At 38.9% G+C, this 14,865-nt stretch overlaps 1 protein-coding gene across 4 annotated transcripts in view; it reads left to right on the top strand.

The window, feature by feature from the left end:
- LOC127449558 (rho GTPase-activating protein 40-like) overlaps window positions 1-14,865 on the top strand; it is a 36,807-nt gene that overhangs the window by 2,816 nt on the left and 19,126 nt on the right. For 2 of the 4 annotated variants that reach the window (XM_051713065.1, XM_051713069.1), the window contains exons 1-3: window positions 10,263-10,756; window positions 12,118-12,314; window positions 13,130-13,350. In XM_051713065.1, the coding sequence (XP_051569025.1) occupies window positions 10,590-10,756; window positions 12,118-12,314; window positions 13,130-13,350 (585 nt within the window). In that variant the 5' untranslated portion in view covers window positions 10,263-10,589. Of the gene's footprint in view, window positions 1-4,732; window positions 4,904-10,262; window positions 10,757-12,117; window positions 12,315-13,129; window positions 13,351-14,865 lie in introns of those variants that run through there. The other 2 variants (XM_051713067.1, XM_051713068.1) reach the window with 2 other exon arrangements.

The raw sequence follows: 14,865 nt of genomic DNA on the forward strand, positions 1-14,865 counted from the left end.
AGTCCCGAACACTGCTAGGAAGACTGCTTCATAGTTTAGGAGCCAAATATGAAAATGTTCTCCCTCCTTTGTGGATTTTGATATTCTCTGTATTGTTAAGAGGCCGGAGTTTTGCGATCATAGTGAGCGTGATGGATTATAGCGTGATAGAAGGTCACTTAAGTACTTTGGAGCTAGACTATTCAAAGCTTGGTAAGTAATTAACAGAATTTTAAAATTAATATGAAATGCCCTGTGTGTGATAAAGATGTTAGTTAAGGGGATATCTTTCAACCAAAGCAACAGTGAGATTGAACTTTAGCTGAAGTCTTCTGCTTTTCAGATGAAAAAGACTCTAGTAATCTCACATGTGTCTCCTCTAGAGTTTCACTAAAGATCTCAACAATGTCTCAAACTGGGCTCAAACTTGCCAAAACATACAGTAACAAGTCAAAGATCTCAATATGAACTCAAATATTTCTCATCAAATTCTCCCAAGAGCAAATGATCTGAGCTATGACATCTGGAGGTAGACGATACGTCGGTTTAACTGATTAATTGATGCCAATAGTTGCTTTTTTGGAACTATCGATTATCACAAATATTTGTGCTGATAGTTGCTGATATGTGTAACGATTCGAAGGAAGTCACAAGAGCAGGATCTAGGTGTGGCTAAAGAAGTTTAATAAAGAAATAAAGTAAAAGTACAAAAATAACATGGAAAACTCAGGAACTAGGAAATAAAACAAACGAAACATCCACAGTGGGAACTGGTACATATGAACAGGAGCTAAAAACACAACAACTGACAAAGACTGGGTAGAAATCAGGGCATTATATACACAGGGGTAAATGAGGAAATGAAACACAGGTGAGAACAATAGGGAACAACTGGCAGTGATGAGGGCAGGGAATTATGGGAAGTGTAGTCCAGGGGAAACGGATGACCGGGCAAAACATAAGGCAAAACAACAGTGAATCAATGACAATATGTGTATTTTTTATTCCTCTGTGTTACTCTAAAACATTGTAACTGAGCCAAGTCTCCGTCATTTCAAAATAAGAGTCCCTGGTGTGTTTCAGGCTTTTTTATATAGTTAAAAATCCTGCATTATGCACCAAATATTCATTTTTTTCTGGCAGTTATTTGGATTTTGGTTGAACAGTAAACTGTATCTGGAATTTTATTCATTTTGGACTCTTGTAGCATTTGTCTGTGCCCGACATTGTATGGAAAGAGTAATATTTTAATAAATCGTTTTAAAAGAACTAGCGTCCAAGTAATCAGCTATCTGCCTTTTCCGCCACCTTAGTTATTGGTATCAGCAAAATCCTCTATCGGTCGATCTCTAATGCCATCCACATTCATTTTATAGCTCTGTTCTCTTACTGTATGTCAACAGTTGACTTATTTGTGTCTATTTTTTTATTTCTCAATTAAGGAATTTCCATTTCAAAACAAAACTGAGAAATCTGCTAAGTCTTTGGAGCTTTGAAAGAGCAACATCTGAGTAATAACATCTTCCTCTTGTAAAGACCCTAAACGAGGTGTGGTGCAATAAGTATCAGTGAAAAAATAAATCAATAAAAATAAATAAATTGCCCAAATGAACCATGCGTTTTAATTATGCTAATTTCTGATTGGTAAAATGCTCCAGCACTTGCTATCATTTATTTGTTTGCAGTGCAAAGAGAGAACATTGAGATTTTGTTGCCAAAGTAGAAAAAAAAACCATTGTAACATAAAAGTCAAATCAAGTCAAATCATTTTTATTAGTGTCGTTTTTTATTTGTGCTTTTCCCAATACAAATTGTTCAAAAGCAGCTTTACTGAAAATCAGCTGTAATGTCTGTAACGTCTCAAAAACATGAATAACCAACACTCCTGGACACATAATAAACTATTTGATGAAAAAAATCTGACTTTTTATAGCTTGGTATTATTTAAAATGTCACAACTTACACACCTGGAGTCACAAGTATGAATCCAGGGCGTGCTGAGTGACTCCAGCCAGGTCTCCTAAGCAACCAAATTGGCCCGGTTGCTAGGGAGGGTAGAGTCACATGGGGTAACCTCCTCGTGGTCGCTATAATGTGGTTCTCGCTCTCGGTGGGGTGCGTGGTGAGTTGTGCGTGGATGCCGCGGATAGTAGCGTGAAGCCTCCACACGCGCTACGTCTCCGCGGTAACACACTCAACAAGCCATGTGATAAGATGCGCGGATTGACGGTCTCAGACGGACATACATTTTTGGGAAAATTATTTGCTCTAAAAAAAAATGTGTTGCATGTTTATTAGGTGCGAGTAGATACACAGCCGTCACTCTGGGGTTTCAGGAGGTAAAGGGGTACACATTCAGTACATAATAACGTTTGACATATTAAATATGCAAACAGCCGATTTAGATTAACAAGTTACTTACTGCAGTCAAAATAAATGCAAAGACACATTTTAGGAGTACATTATTATTATTTGGCCTCATATCTGTCACAGCAGATGCACTTTTGAAATTAAAAACAGCCGGGTTTGTGCAATTCATCAGTGAAAAGTTTAAATCTACCGACAGCAGCTGCAGGGCAAATAGGTCTCATTAGAAATTCATGAAAACAGTGACGATGATCCGTGAAATATCATCAATTATGCCAAATCCTGAGTGTGTCCTGATCCACTGTTCCTGATGGAAAGGAGCCCAAATCTCCAATAATCACAACAAACAGCACTTTTTGGGCATTTTAAGCTTAATTTGAACGAAGTGCCCATTGAATGCAACCCTCCAAGTATTTGTTGGAAACCTTAACTTCATCTGTTGCGTGTGTTTCCATTTGTGTGTCCCGAGACACCAGTTATGTTTGGGCTATTTTGGTTCATTTCATGGTGTCTATATATCAACTGCAGGTCATATACAGAATAATCCTGCATCCTGCATCCTGCCCGTCCATTGCGGGTTTTCCAAAGAATCCTTTCTAGCTTGTTTGTTCAGCGTCACTTGTCTAGTTAAAAAAAGACCCCTCACAGAGGAAAATGCTTTTGCTCAGAGTCTTAATAGGTTTCTTAAAGGTGCTATATGTAAGATTGACAACAAGCGTTTGAAATGGGTACTGCAGTCCAAATTCTAAATATTGGAGAGTTGTGTGCCCCGCCCCAGACTCGAAGCTCATGCGGGTTGCCAGAATGTTGACACGCAAATTAGCCAACTCAGCATCCATTTTAAAGGATTTCTAGGCTTTAAGCTGTCTCCATCTTCCAAAGGCGTCTCCAATATTTATCCTTGTTTTACTACGCCTCTGGTCATGGTGGTTTTTAGACGGATGGCGAGGCTTTTTAGGTCGGGCGGAATCTGTTATCTCTTATCCAGTTCATTTGCTGGCTTCCATGGCTGCAGCACGCAGTGTTTGCCTGCAAACTTGTTCAAATATGGCAACCTGGCGATGTCGAAATACTGTTGGTGAGTGGGCAGTGGGCGGGATCACACAGGCCAAAACATAAACAGAAATTCCGTCCCGGAATGGAAACTTCAAAGTAGAATATACTGGCTGTAGCACTGTTATCGGAGAAGCCAGTATTTCAATTTAGCATGTTTCCTAATTCTCTAATGACACATTATGGTCATTTTATGATTTAGTACAGTAAATATATTACATATAGCACCTTTACTATAGTTACATTTCATTAAAGTATTGATTCTTCTCAAATTTCTTAGGAGAAATAAAAATAGACACAAATGAGCCAATTGTGAACATAGAGTAAGATTATAGAGCTATAAAATTAATGTTGATAGCATAGCTCAGATTATTTGCTCTTGGAAGAATTTAATGAGAAATGTTTGACTTCATATTGAGATATCTGACGTTTGACTGCAGACTTGGGTATCTTGGCAAATCTGAGCACATTTTGAGACATCATTAAGATTTCTTCTGAAACTCTAGCTCTTAGATTACAAGGGACTTTTTGTCAGGAGAAACTTCTGGGCGGCAGGAAGTCTCCATTTGCTCTTCATTTAATCTCACTGCTCTCGGAGAAACACTTGAGATATTAAAGAGATCTTATGAGTGATTGAGATGAGTTTCCTACGAGCTGTTCACATCCTACTTTGTCTATTGCAGAAGAAAATTCCCAGCTCAGTGTACAAGTATTAATCCACACAAACTATTTCAAGCTTTAGAACAAAGACCACCGTTTTCTCCAGAATTACCAAATCCAAGCGATCAGGATTATGACGCTGAGCTGTGAACTGATCTGGGTTACTAGAAGTCGCTTTAGTTTACTGTAGTTGTGTTTTAGTACAGTTATAGCTGCAAACCAGTCAACAAAATGCCTTAAGAGAAACACTGATTCTTCGTGATTTCATGTGATTCTGAAAGCTGTTATGGTCTGGAATGGTTTTAGGCTGAAAGAACCTGGTTTTGATTGTCGAGACTGGTTTTGAATTAAAAACAGATAGTGTTTTTTACCGCGGAGCAAGAAGTTTGGGATGTAGTAGTTGGCAGTAATTGTTTTTGTAAAGGAAAAGTGGGTTATCGCAAGATGTCTTGCTGTTAACAGTCATTGTTAGTTGGTGCTAAAGATTCATCCACACATTGCCAGGCTGAAGGGGTTACAGCGGCTCTGTCATTCGATTCTGCTGTTGTTGCTCAGTGGTGGAAGTTTGTGGCAGTGGCACAGGCATGCTGCCCTCCACCGTCCCCTCTTCCTGCAGCAGGATGCTGGGCTGCGGTGATGTTCCTGTGCGCAGCGTTCTAGCTCTGATGTGTTTACACACCGAGGACATTACAGGCGCACCGCTCAGGCGACACGTCCAGCTGTGCTTTCCTGCTCTGAGCAGTAACAGCGCTCCAAAGAAACACAGCAGGATGCCGTGGGGGAAAAATGTGGGCCAGGGACGACTGCTCGGTTTGAGCAAATCCGCTGGACACGTCCCTGCCAGGTAGGATTAATGGAGTTTATGGTTGGACTGTATCTCAAACGATGTTAATTTTACTAACATCTGGACAGCATGAATTGAACTGAGAGTGTAAATTCTCATTTTATGTTACTTTGTGTTATGGGTGCAGGTTACATATTACAGTCAAATCTGCAGGAGTGTGGTTTAACATCGCACGACAGTCATTTTCTAATCCCATAGGTGAACCTTGTTATCTGGATGGCTGTCCACATTACTTAACTGTTCAACTCTGCAAGAAGCTTTTCTAATGCAATCTGGATTAAGACTGCAACCAAGTTCACTGTCACTGAGTCTAAAGTGGATTACTGACAAGCTGTCTCAACTGAGATAACCGAGTTTGTGCTTTTCTTTTATTTTCTTTTTTATCCCCTTTTTTTCCAATTTGGAATGCCCAATTCCCACTACTTAGTAGGTCCTCATGGTGGTGCGGTTACTCACCTCAATCCGGTTGGCGGAGGACAAGTCTCAGTTGCCTCCGCTTCTGAGACCGTCAATCCGCACATCTGATCACGTGACTGTTGTGCATGACACCGCGGAGACTCACAGCATGTGGAGGCTCATGCTACTCTCCACAATCCACGCACAACTTACCACACGCCCCATTGAGAGCGAGAACCACTAATCACGACCACGAGGAGGTTACCCCATGTGACTCTACCCTCCCTAGCAACTGGGCCAATTTGGTTGCTTAGGAGACCTGACTGGAGTCACTCAGCACACCCTGGATTCAAACTCGTGACTCCAGGTGTGACAGTCAGCGTCAATACTCGCTTGAGTTTGTGCTTTTCTTAACCAGTGTGATGGAGTAACTAACTAAAAGTAAAGACTACTAAATTCACTACATTTTTCATTAGTGGTTCTGTAGCTCAGCTTTATTCAAAGTAGTGTATAGTATGTATATGTAGAGTTGGAAAGTCTGATTTGTTTTAGTGAACTGGTTCGTTTGGATGATTTGTGTAAATGAACCGGTTCAAAAAATGGTTTGATTCATTTTAGTCCTTTTAGTCTTCTTTGTTGTCACAATTGTTACAACTTTGCTTCATATATAGCAGTATTTCTAGTTTATTAGTTGTATTTATTGTACATTTAAGTGTTCAAGTTTGCTGTCGCTCTTAGGCCATGACCACACTTACCCATTTTCGTTTGAGAACTTTGTTTCCTAACTATTATTTTCCAAAGTATGCGATAATAGAGACCATTTTCGAAAAGCTCCATTTTTGGAGGAGAAAAACGCCATTCTAGTGTGGATCAGAGGCGTAAACGCAGGAAAATCAATGTGTTTTTTTTGTGTTTTTTTTTTAATGAAAATGTATTCGTTTTCAGTTTCCTAACATGATAATTTTCCAAAGTATGTGGTAATGGAGAGCATTTTTTAAATGCTCTGGTTTTGGTGGAGGAAAACCCCGTTCTACTGAGGATTAGAGTTGTAAATGTAGCAAAATTAATGCATTTTCTAAAGAAAACAGAAACACTTTACAATGAGGTTCCATTTGTTAACATTAGTTAATGCATTAGGGATCATGAACAAACAATAAACAATTTATTTTTTACAGCATTTATTAATCTTTTTTTTTTTTTTTAAATGTTAGTTAATAAAAATACAATTGTTCATTGTTGGTTCATGTTAGTCCATAGTGCATTAACTAATGTTGACAAATACAGCTATTTATTTATTTTTATTTTCTCCTCTTTTATCCCCAATTTGGAATGCCCAATTCCCAATGCGCTCTAAGTCCTCGTGGTGGTGTAGTGACTCGCCTCAATCCGGGTGGCGGAGGATGAATCTCAGTTGCCTCCACGTCTGAGACCGTCAATACGTGCATCTTATCACGTGACTTGTTGAGCACGTTACCGTGGAGACGTAGCGCGTGTGGAGGCTTCACGCTATTCTCTGCGGCATCCACGCACAACTCACCACGCGCCCCACCGAGAGCGAGAACCACATTATAGCGACCACGAGGAGGTTACCCCATGTGACTCTACCCTCCCTAGCAACCGGACCAATTTGGTTGCTTAGGAGACCTGGCTGGAGTCACTCAGCACACCCTGGATTCAAACTCACGACTCCAGGTGTGATAGTCAGCGTCAGTACTCGCTGAGGTAACCAGGCCTCCAACTTTTGATTTTTAAAGTGAATTAGTGTATGTTGAAATTAACATTACCCAAGATTAATAAATGCTGTAAAATTATTGTTCATGTTAACTAATGTTGTTAACTAATGTGAACAAATGGAACCTTATTGTAAAGTGTTACCAAGAAAACATATTCATGTGGATGTGGCCTAAATGAGATCCTTATTGTTTTTGTCACAGATCAAATCTAAATGACTAAATTATATCATAAGATAGTTATAGAATTGAAAAGATATTGCCTCCTTAAATAGCGTCAATATAAGAAGCTTTTTAGTCCCTTGTAGTGTAGTCAACTACTTTTGTTTATAGTTGAACTAATGTATATGATCTTGTAAACTACAATAGTAGTAGTAGCTTTAACAACATTGCTTTAAATGTTTGTATATATAATGGTACATTAAACCTTTAGTCTTCACGTTCACGCTTGGCGTTGGTATGAGTGATTCTGTTCTCTCGCTATATAAAAGTCAACACATTGTGTTGTGGTGTTTGAAACAACAATGAATCTCAAGATGTGGCGAGGAGGGGGTGGACATTCAGGTTTAAAAATAATCGGACTGTTCTTCCGTCATGACGACCTGAAGTAAAAAAACAAGCCTGAATATCTTCATTCCTTAAACTCTTAAAGGAAAGATGCTGCATGCATACCTCAACCTTACGTGCTGTATGTCATGTCTCTGAGGTTTATACTAGCACTGTTTTTTAGGTTTTATAAGCACAATTTAGACAGCAGAACTGAGATTGAATAGAACAATGAAATGTGTATCTGCGTCATTCAACTTCCTGTTAGCATTAGCCAGGAGATGTTTTAAGTGCCATTATCGACAGATTTAATGAGCGTTGACAGACCTGTGTCTGTGCAGACTGCATCATTGTTCATTAAACTTAGAAAGGAATGTCTGCGCAAACATGAGGAAGATGAAAGTGATGATGAATGCTGAAGATATCTGAATACTTCCGTTAATAGTTTCAAAGTGTAAAAGTGAAGGTAGAAAGATAAGAGTCCAGAGAACGCAAGAATGAGCCAAAGATTTGTAAAGTATATGCAGGTCCGACATAACATGTCCATGCACTTTATTTAAAATTTTAGGTTACATTTTAAATTAATATATAAAGGAAAGTGTATATATTAGGTGCTGTGACTGGTCACCATTTATTTTAAGATTTTTCCAACAAATTAACCCTTTGATGCATGACGTCCAGCACAGTGGATATATGTTTAAAAGCAGTTTTTACCATTCAGTGTTTGATGTTACATCCAAACCACCATTAATGACCTTTGACCCTTATCCATAATTTTACATGACTGTCCTCTATATATATATATATATATATATATATATATATATATATATATATATATATATATATATATATATATATATATATGCATTAATTGCACTAATTTATTTACACAAAAACCATTAATCGCAGAAATTAACGCATTAAATTTCCCAGCCCTAATATATATATATATATATATATATATATATATATATATTAGGGCTATTATATATATATATATATATATATATATATATATACTATATATATATATATATATATAATAGCCCTAATATATATATATATATCTTAGGGCTATTATATATATATATATATATATATATATATATATATATATATATATATATATATATATATATATATATATATATATTAGGGCTATTATATATATATATATATATATATATATATATATATATAGGCTATTATATATATATATATATATATATATATATAATAGCCCTAATATATATGCAGTGGACAGATGTGTAACTAAACTATTGGGAATGATTACAGTATATTCTTGCTCTAAAATGCATTTTTTTTTTCTTTTGTGATTTAATAATTCATGCATCACAGGGTTAATCATATTTTTGCCTTCACCAGTTCAATTTAATGCTCCTGTGGTGACAAATACATTTTTTAAAATTACAAATATTCCATGTAGTCTCTCAGTTAATATGGGCTCCTTAAAGCTGCATGCGTAAGAATCATAATAGAATTCGAAAAATGCTGTTCAAAATAGTTTTAGATGTAAAGCACGTCACACCGCAAGACATGTCAAAAGTATTTCATGACAACTACCCGCCCACAGAACTTATCCCAAGATTTTCTGCAAAATCTGAACACTATCATTCACAAAGTTCTACACATCCCGCACCTATAATGTGTTTGATTTCAGCTACCAATACAAATCATGTAACATTTTAAAATCCATTCTGCAAAATCCTGCAGATTTAGCCTCAAAATAAGCACAAAAAATGCTTAAAAGGAAGGTTGGACTCCATCTGTGCCTTATTACCAAATAATGCTAATGCTAACCCAATCCTGCTAGATGACTGAACTGACTGCCTCCATTGCAGTGCAACTTGCTGAGAATCAAATACATCAACTGGAGACCTGATCTGACACCAGATCTTCACTTGTCACCAACATTGTTTTGAACCAGAGAGTTCATGAACCAGAGACCTGTGAGAAGCCTGTGTTGTGCAGACTGATGAGAAGTTCAGTATTAATATTCAACACTTTATTCTGAAGAGTCCATGAGGGTGAGAAGTCGAGTCAAGATTATTTTTAGCAGCTATTATGTTTATTGTTTTCTTTGTGTGTCAGATAATGAATGGTATGGTGTGTGTGTGAGTGAGTGAATGAGTATGAGTATGTGTGTGTGTGTGTGTATGTTTTGTGTGTGTTTGTGTGTGTGTGTGTGTGTGTGTTTGTGTTTGTGTGTGTTTGTCTGTGTGAGTGTATGTGTTTGTTTGTGTGTGTGTGTGTGTGTGTGTGTGTTTGTGTGTGTGTGTGTGTGTTTGTCTGTGTGAGTGTATGTGTTTGTTTGTGTGTGTGTGTGTGTGTGTGTTTGTGTGTGTGTGTGTTTGTCTGTGTGAGTGTATGTGTTTGTTTGTGTGTGTGTGTATGTGTGTGTGTATGTGTTTGTCTGTGTGAGTGTATGTGTTTGTGTTTGTGTTTGTGTGTTTGTGTGTGTGTGTTTGTCTGTGTGAGTGTATGTGTTTGTTTGTGTTTGTGTGTGTGTGTGTTTGTCTGTGTGAGTGTATGTGTGTGTGTGTGGCAATGACAGCAGGGTGTTTTCTAGATTGGCAGGTTTAGATGTTTGTGATGTTTAGTGGTTTCCTGGTTTTGACCCCCAGCACACACACACACACACACACACACACACACACAAGTACTGCAGCAGTGAGAAACTCAACAGCAACAGAGCAATGAACAAGACAGCTGAGCAGCTGATGAGAAGAAAAGAAATGATCAAACATGAGGAACTAAAAACAGGCCTTATGCATCCTTTGATTGTTGGAATATATTTTACACCCTTAAGAACTGGAACATAAAAACCAGCAAATCTATTGGAGAACAAGATGCATCAGGTGTTCATTGGAGCAAGAGCTGAATGAACTGGTTATTGATCACAGAGAAACAATAGATATTGATATAGCTCTTTATAAATGACCTGGACTGATTCAGGATCAGGAGTGTAAAGTGCTTTTGATGCTGTCAGAATGTTTTATATGGATTTAAAGTCCAGAGAGGAGAATGTGCAGCGATTGGTGCGATCTAAACCTGTGCTGCGTGGCAAAATGTGTCGACCGCAACTGCGTTTCATTCTTCGACCGCATGAGCAATGCTCAACCAGACAAACTCAAACTAAAACTCCCCCGATTACCAGGTACAGTCTTGATTAAACTACTGGTTTTGTTGACTGGTTTCTTTGCAAGTATGATTTCTGACATATTTTGGAGTCAGTGAAGTGATTTAGACTGTTCAGTTCTGCACAAACTCATCAATTATTCGCAGACCAAAATATCAGCTGATATTTGGACTTTTTGAGATTATTGGCATTGGCCAATACCTGTGCCCAATTGGACAATTGACAGAAGTGGGCATTCTAGTGTCTGCTTCAAAATCTACTGACAGCCTTGGATAATGCACTTTTTATATTTTATTATTAATAATATATTTTTTATATTAACAATACTTTTGTATATTTTTATTTTATTTATTTTAATATTTTTTTATTTTAATTTTGTGTAAATATTGTGCATTTAAATTCAGCGATTTTGTGTACATCTCATTTGTGTTGTATTTATATACATGTTTTGGCATTATATCGGCCATTAGTCACGTCATTTTAATTTGTATAGCTTTTCACAATACACACAGTTTCAAAGCAGCTTTACAGAAAATCAAACTGAAATGTCTGTAATGTCTTAAATTGCCCATTGAACATGCCTTAACATTTTTGTCTTTGATCTCTATTAAGCTCCATTTAATTGGCTTCAGCAATTATAAAACACATATGTGTTGCATCAGTGTTTCATGGTCTTAAATTGGACTACATGCCATAGAGACCATCAAACAACCTATATTTACTTCCAAAATCTGTTCCGACTAGTGCTTTCTAGCTACATAAAATGACAGCATCATGAAAGATAAGCATGCAGCTGAAATTGACCATCATCATTCAGATCTCTGAATGAGGTCTTCTTTGTCTAAGTGGTTTCATCATTGATTTAAACCATACAGCTCAGCAGAAACTGGTTTTACCAGCCGTCCCATCCCCGGTGTCCACTAAACAGACCCTCAGAATCTCATTAACACGTCAGTTAACACGTCACTGCTATTCACTGGATAAATTAGCCTGCAAAAACTAGGTGTCATCAGGAAGTTGTTAAGAGTCAGGCAGGTCTTGTATTCTGCTCTTATAATATATTGCACTATCGGCCGACTTCTAGTAGGACTACAATTATTGTATATGTATTGCACTCTGTTTCACTTCATTGGCCACATAACTTCCTCCGGAGTGCATTAAATGCATTTGTTTACTAATAAATCTAATTGTTTAAATCTATTCATTAGTGGTACCTGGAAAGGTCATGGAAATTCAATGGATAAAAAAGTGTTGGAATTCTGATTTATCAACCTTTACTTATTTTTCACTTTCACCATTATTGTTTTCCTCTCCCTAAACCTCAGTAACGTCTTTCCTGTGTGTGTGTGTGTGTGTGTGTGTGTGTGTGTGTGTTTCAGGGACTGCAGTCTCAGCGCGATGAATGTAGAGTCCTGGGACCCTCGGGACCCGCAGCCGGACTCAACTGACCTCTCGATCTCACAGCCGCAGCAGCTTGATAAACTCTGTCTGGAGTCTTTCTGGAGCGAAGTTGAGACAATACGACAAAACAGTAGTGACTCCGACGGCAGCCGACGAGACTCACGACAGTCTGAAGGTGAGACAGACTCAAAACGACACGCGCTCAAGAGGTTGACTGTGTTCTTACTTCATTTAAACATAAACTCAGATGTTTCTCCTAAAATTGAGAAGACATAAAAATAGACACAAATGAGTCAATTGTTGATGTACAGTAAGACTATAGATTTAAAAATAAATGTAGATGGCATAGCTCAGAGCATTAGCTCTTGAGTTCATATTGAGATTTCTGACAGTTTGAGACATTGTTTTTGTTTTTTGTCTATTCTCCTCAATTTGGAATGCCCAATTCCCAATGCGCTCTATGTCCTCGTGGTGGCGTAGTGACTCTTATCACTTATCTTATCACATGGCTTGTTGAGCGCGTTACCGCGGAGACGTAGCGTGTGTGGAGGCTTCACGCTATTCTCCGCGGCATCCACACACATCTCACCACGCCCCACCGAGAGCGAGAACCACATTATAGCGACCACGAGGAGGTTACCCCATGTGACTCTACCCTCCCTAGCAACCGGGCCAATTTGGTTGCTTAGGAGACCTGGCTGGAGTCACTCAGCACACCCTGGATTCAAACTCATGACTCCAGGGGTGATAGTCAGCATCAATACTCGCTGAGTTTGAAACCCCCAGTTTGAGACATTGTTGAGATCTCTTGTGGATGTCTAAAGGAGACACATGTGAGATTGCTGGAGTCTTATTGAGAAACATCTGAGAAGCAGAAGTCTCCATTTAATCTCACTGTAGTCTAGGAGAAATAACGGAGAGATTAAAGAGATCTCAATTTTATATTTGTCTCTAGTAAAATGACTCACTGATGTTTCGTGTGTTTGTCAGACGGCGAGCAGGACGAGCTCTGGCTGCAGGACGCTGGATTGTCGCCGTTGGCAACCAGTGAAGGAGAGGAAGTTGATAAAGTGGTGTTGTTGTCAACGCTCACTAAGACACAAGCAGCGGCGGTTCAGAGACGCATCGACTCGTACACGTGTTCACTGCACAAGAGAAACAAAACCCCACCACGACACGTCAAAGACATCTTTAGCTCCTCCATCCCTCAGGTAACATATCACCTGCTATTTTATTCAATGATCATTTCCATTTGAGCTCTGTAGGACCAGCTAATCAAAAAACAGAAGTTTGCTCTGATTGTATAATATTCGCTCCTTTGTATTAAGTGTTAAAGTTGAATTCAAGCAGGATTTACTGTAAATACAGTAAATAATAAATACAGCACTGTATTAAAATTCCTTAATCAGTGAAATATCAAAATCAATCCTCAAATAGTGTTTGTTCTAAACCTCTAACTCTATTAAATTCTGCAACAAATTCAGCCTGAAGCGCTTAATGTACAGACTCCATTCAAACATTTTAACCTGAGGTGTGCTATCTATTTTTATTTATACTTATTAAGAAACTTAATAAGAGTAAAGAGAAAGAGTAAAGTATTCAGCATTCTATTGTATTTGCATACTGAACTGTAATCTTGTGGTCTTGTCTAAGCATGTATAGTCATCTTTACAATCACTTTCAAAAAATAATTTTCTTATTTCATATTTTTGTCTTGTTTTTCCATCTAAACAATCTTAAAGAAGATTGTAACAAGGTTAAAAATGGTAAAGGAGGAGGCGGGAACAGGCCTGGCCCCGCCCTCCTCCTAGTCACACTCCTCCCTCCTTTGCCTCAGGCCAGGGAACCCCAAGCATGACGTACACCCCCCCCCCTCCTTTCTGAGGGGGTTGTTGCCCTTCCGGCCTTGGAGACAAGGGGAGGGAAAAGAGGAGAGGGAAAGGGCAAGGTGGAGCGACAGCGAGAGAGAGAGAAAAAAAATTGCTCGCCGGTTCCAAGACACGCCGTCGCCTGGTCCTCGATCACTCCTCCACCCTCTGGCGGACGACAGCCGCTCCTCCCCAGGCGAACCGGAGCAAGTCCTCCGACCCCTGGCGGATGGAACGCCCCTCCGCATTCTGACAGCCGGTAGCGAGCCACTCTTCCTCTGCGTCCAGGCGGCCGGCAGCGACTCCTCCCTCCCCTGGCGGACGGCAGTGGCGAGGACTACACGACAGTGCGTCCCTCCTCCTATCCAGATTTTGGCACCAATGTAACAAGGTTAAAAATGGGAAAGGAGGAGGCGGGAACCGGCTGAACAGTCAAAGTAATATTTTAAATTAAACTTAAACAAAAAGACACAAACATAAACGCTCACACGGCATCTGTGTGTGGCTCGCTCTCTCCTGAACTGCTGCATCCGGCTCGGCCTTATCCCTCACCTCGGCTGATTAGCCTGATTGGTTCTCAAGTAAATTGATCTTGTATTAAGAATGTTTCAATCAGAGATGCCCAAACTAGGGCCCGGGGGCCAAAGTTGACACGCGATGACCTTTGATTTGGCCCGCCTTGACGTATATGACAAGTGGAAACAATGCTATTGACGCAGTTTTTCATTGCATTAATTTAGCAGATTGCAGAGTAATGCGAATGATTAAACCAATAGATACAGATGAACAAATCAAACCAATAAACTTGTTTTTGTATCATACTGTAACTCCAGATGATGTGCAAGTAAATCCACTCCG

The sequence above is a fragment of the Myxocyprinus asiaticus genome, chromosome 12 (genome assembly GCF_019703515.2).
Source record: "Myxocyprinus asiaticus isolate MX2 ecotype Aquarium Trade chromosome 12, UBuf_Myxa_2, whole genome shotgun sequence".
NCBI lineage: Eukaryota > Metazoa > Chordata > Actinopteri > Cypriniformes > Catostomidae > Myxocyprinus > Myxocyprinus asiaticus.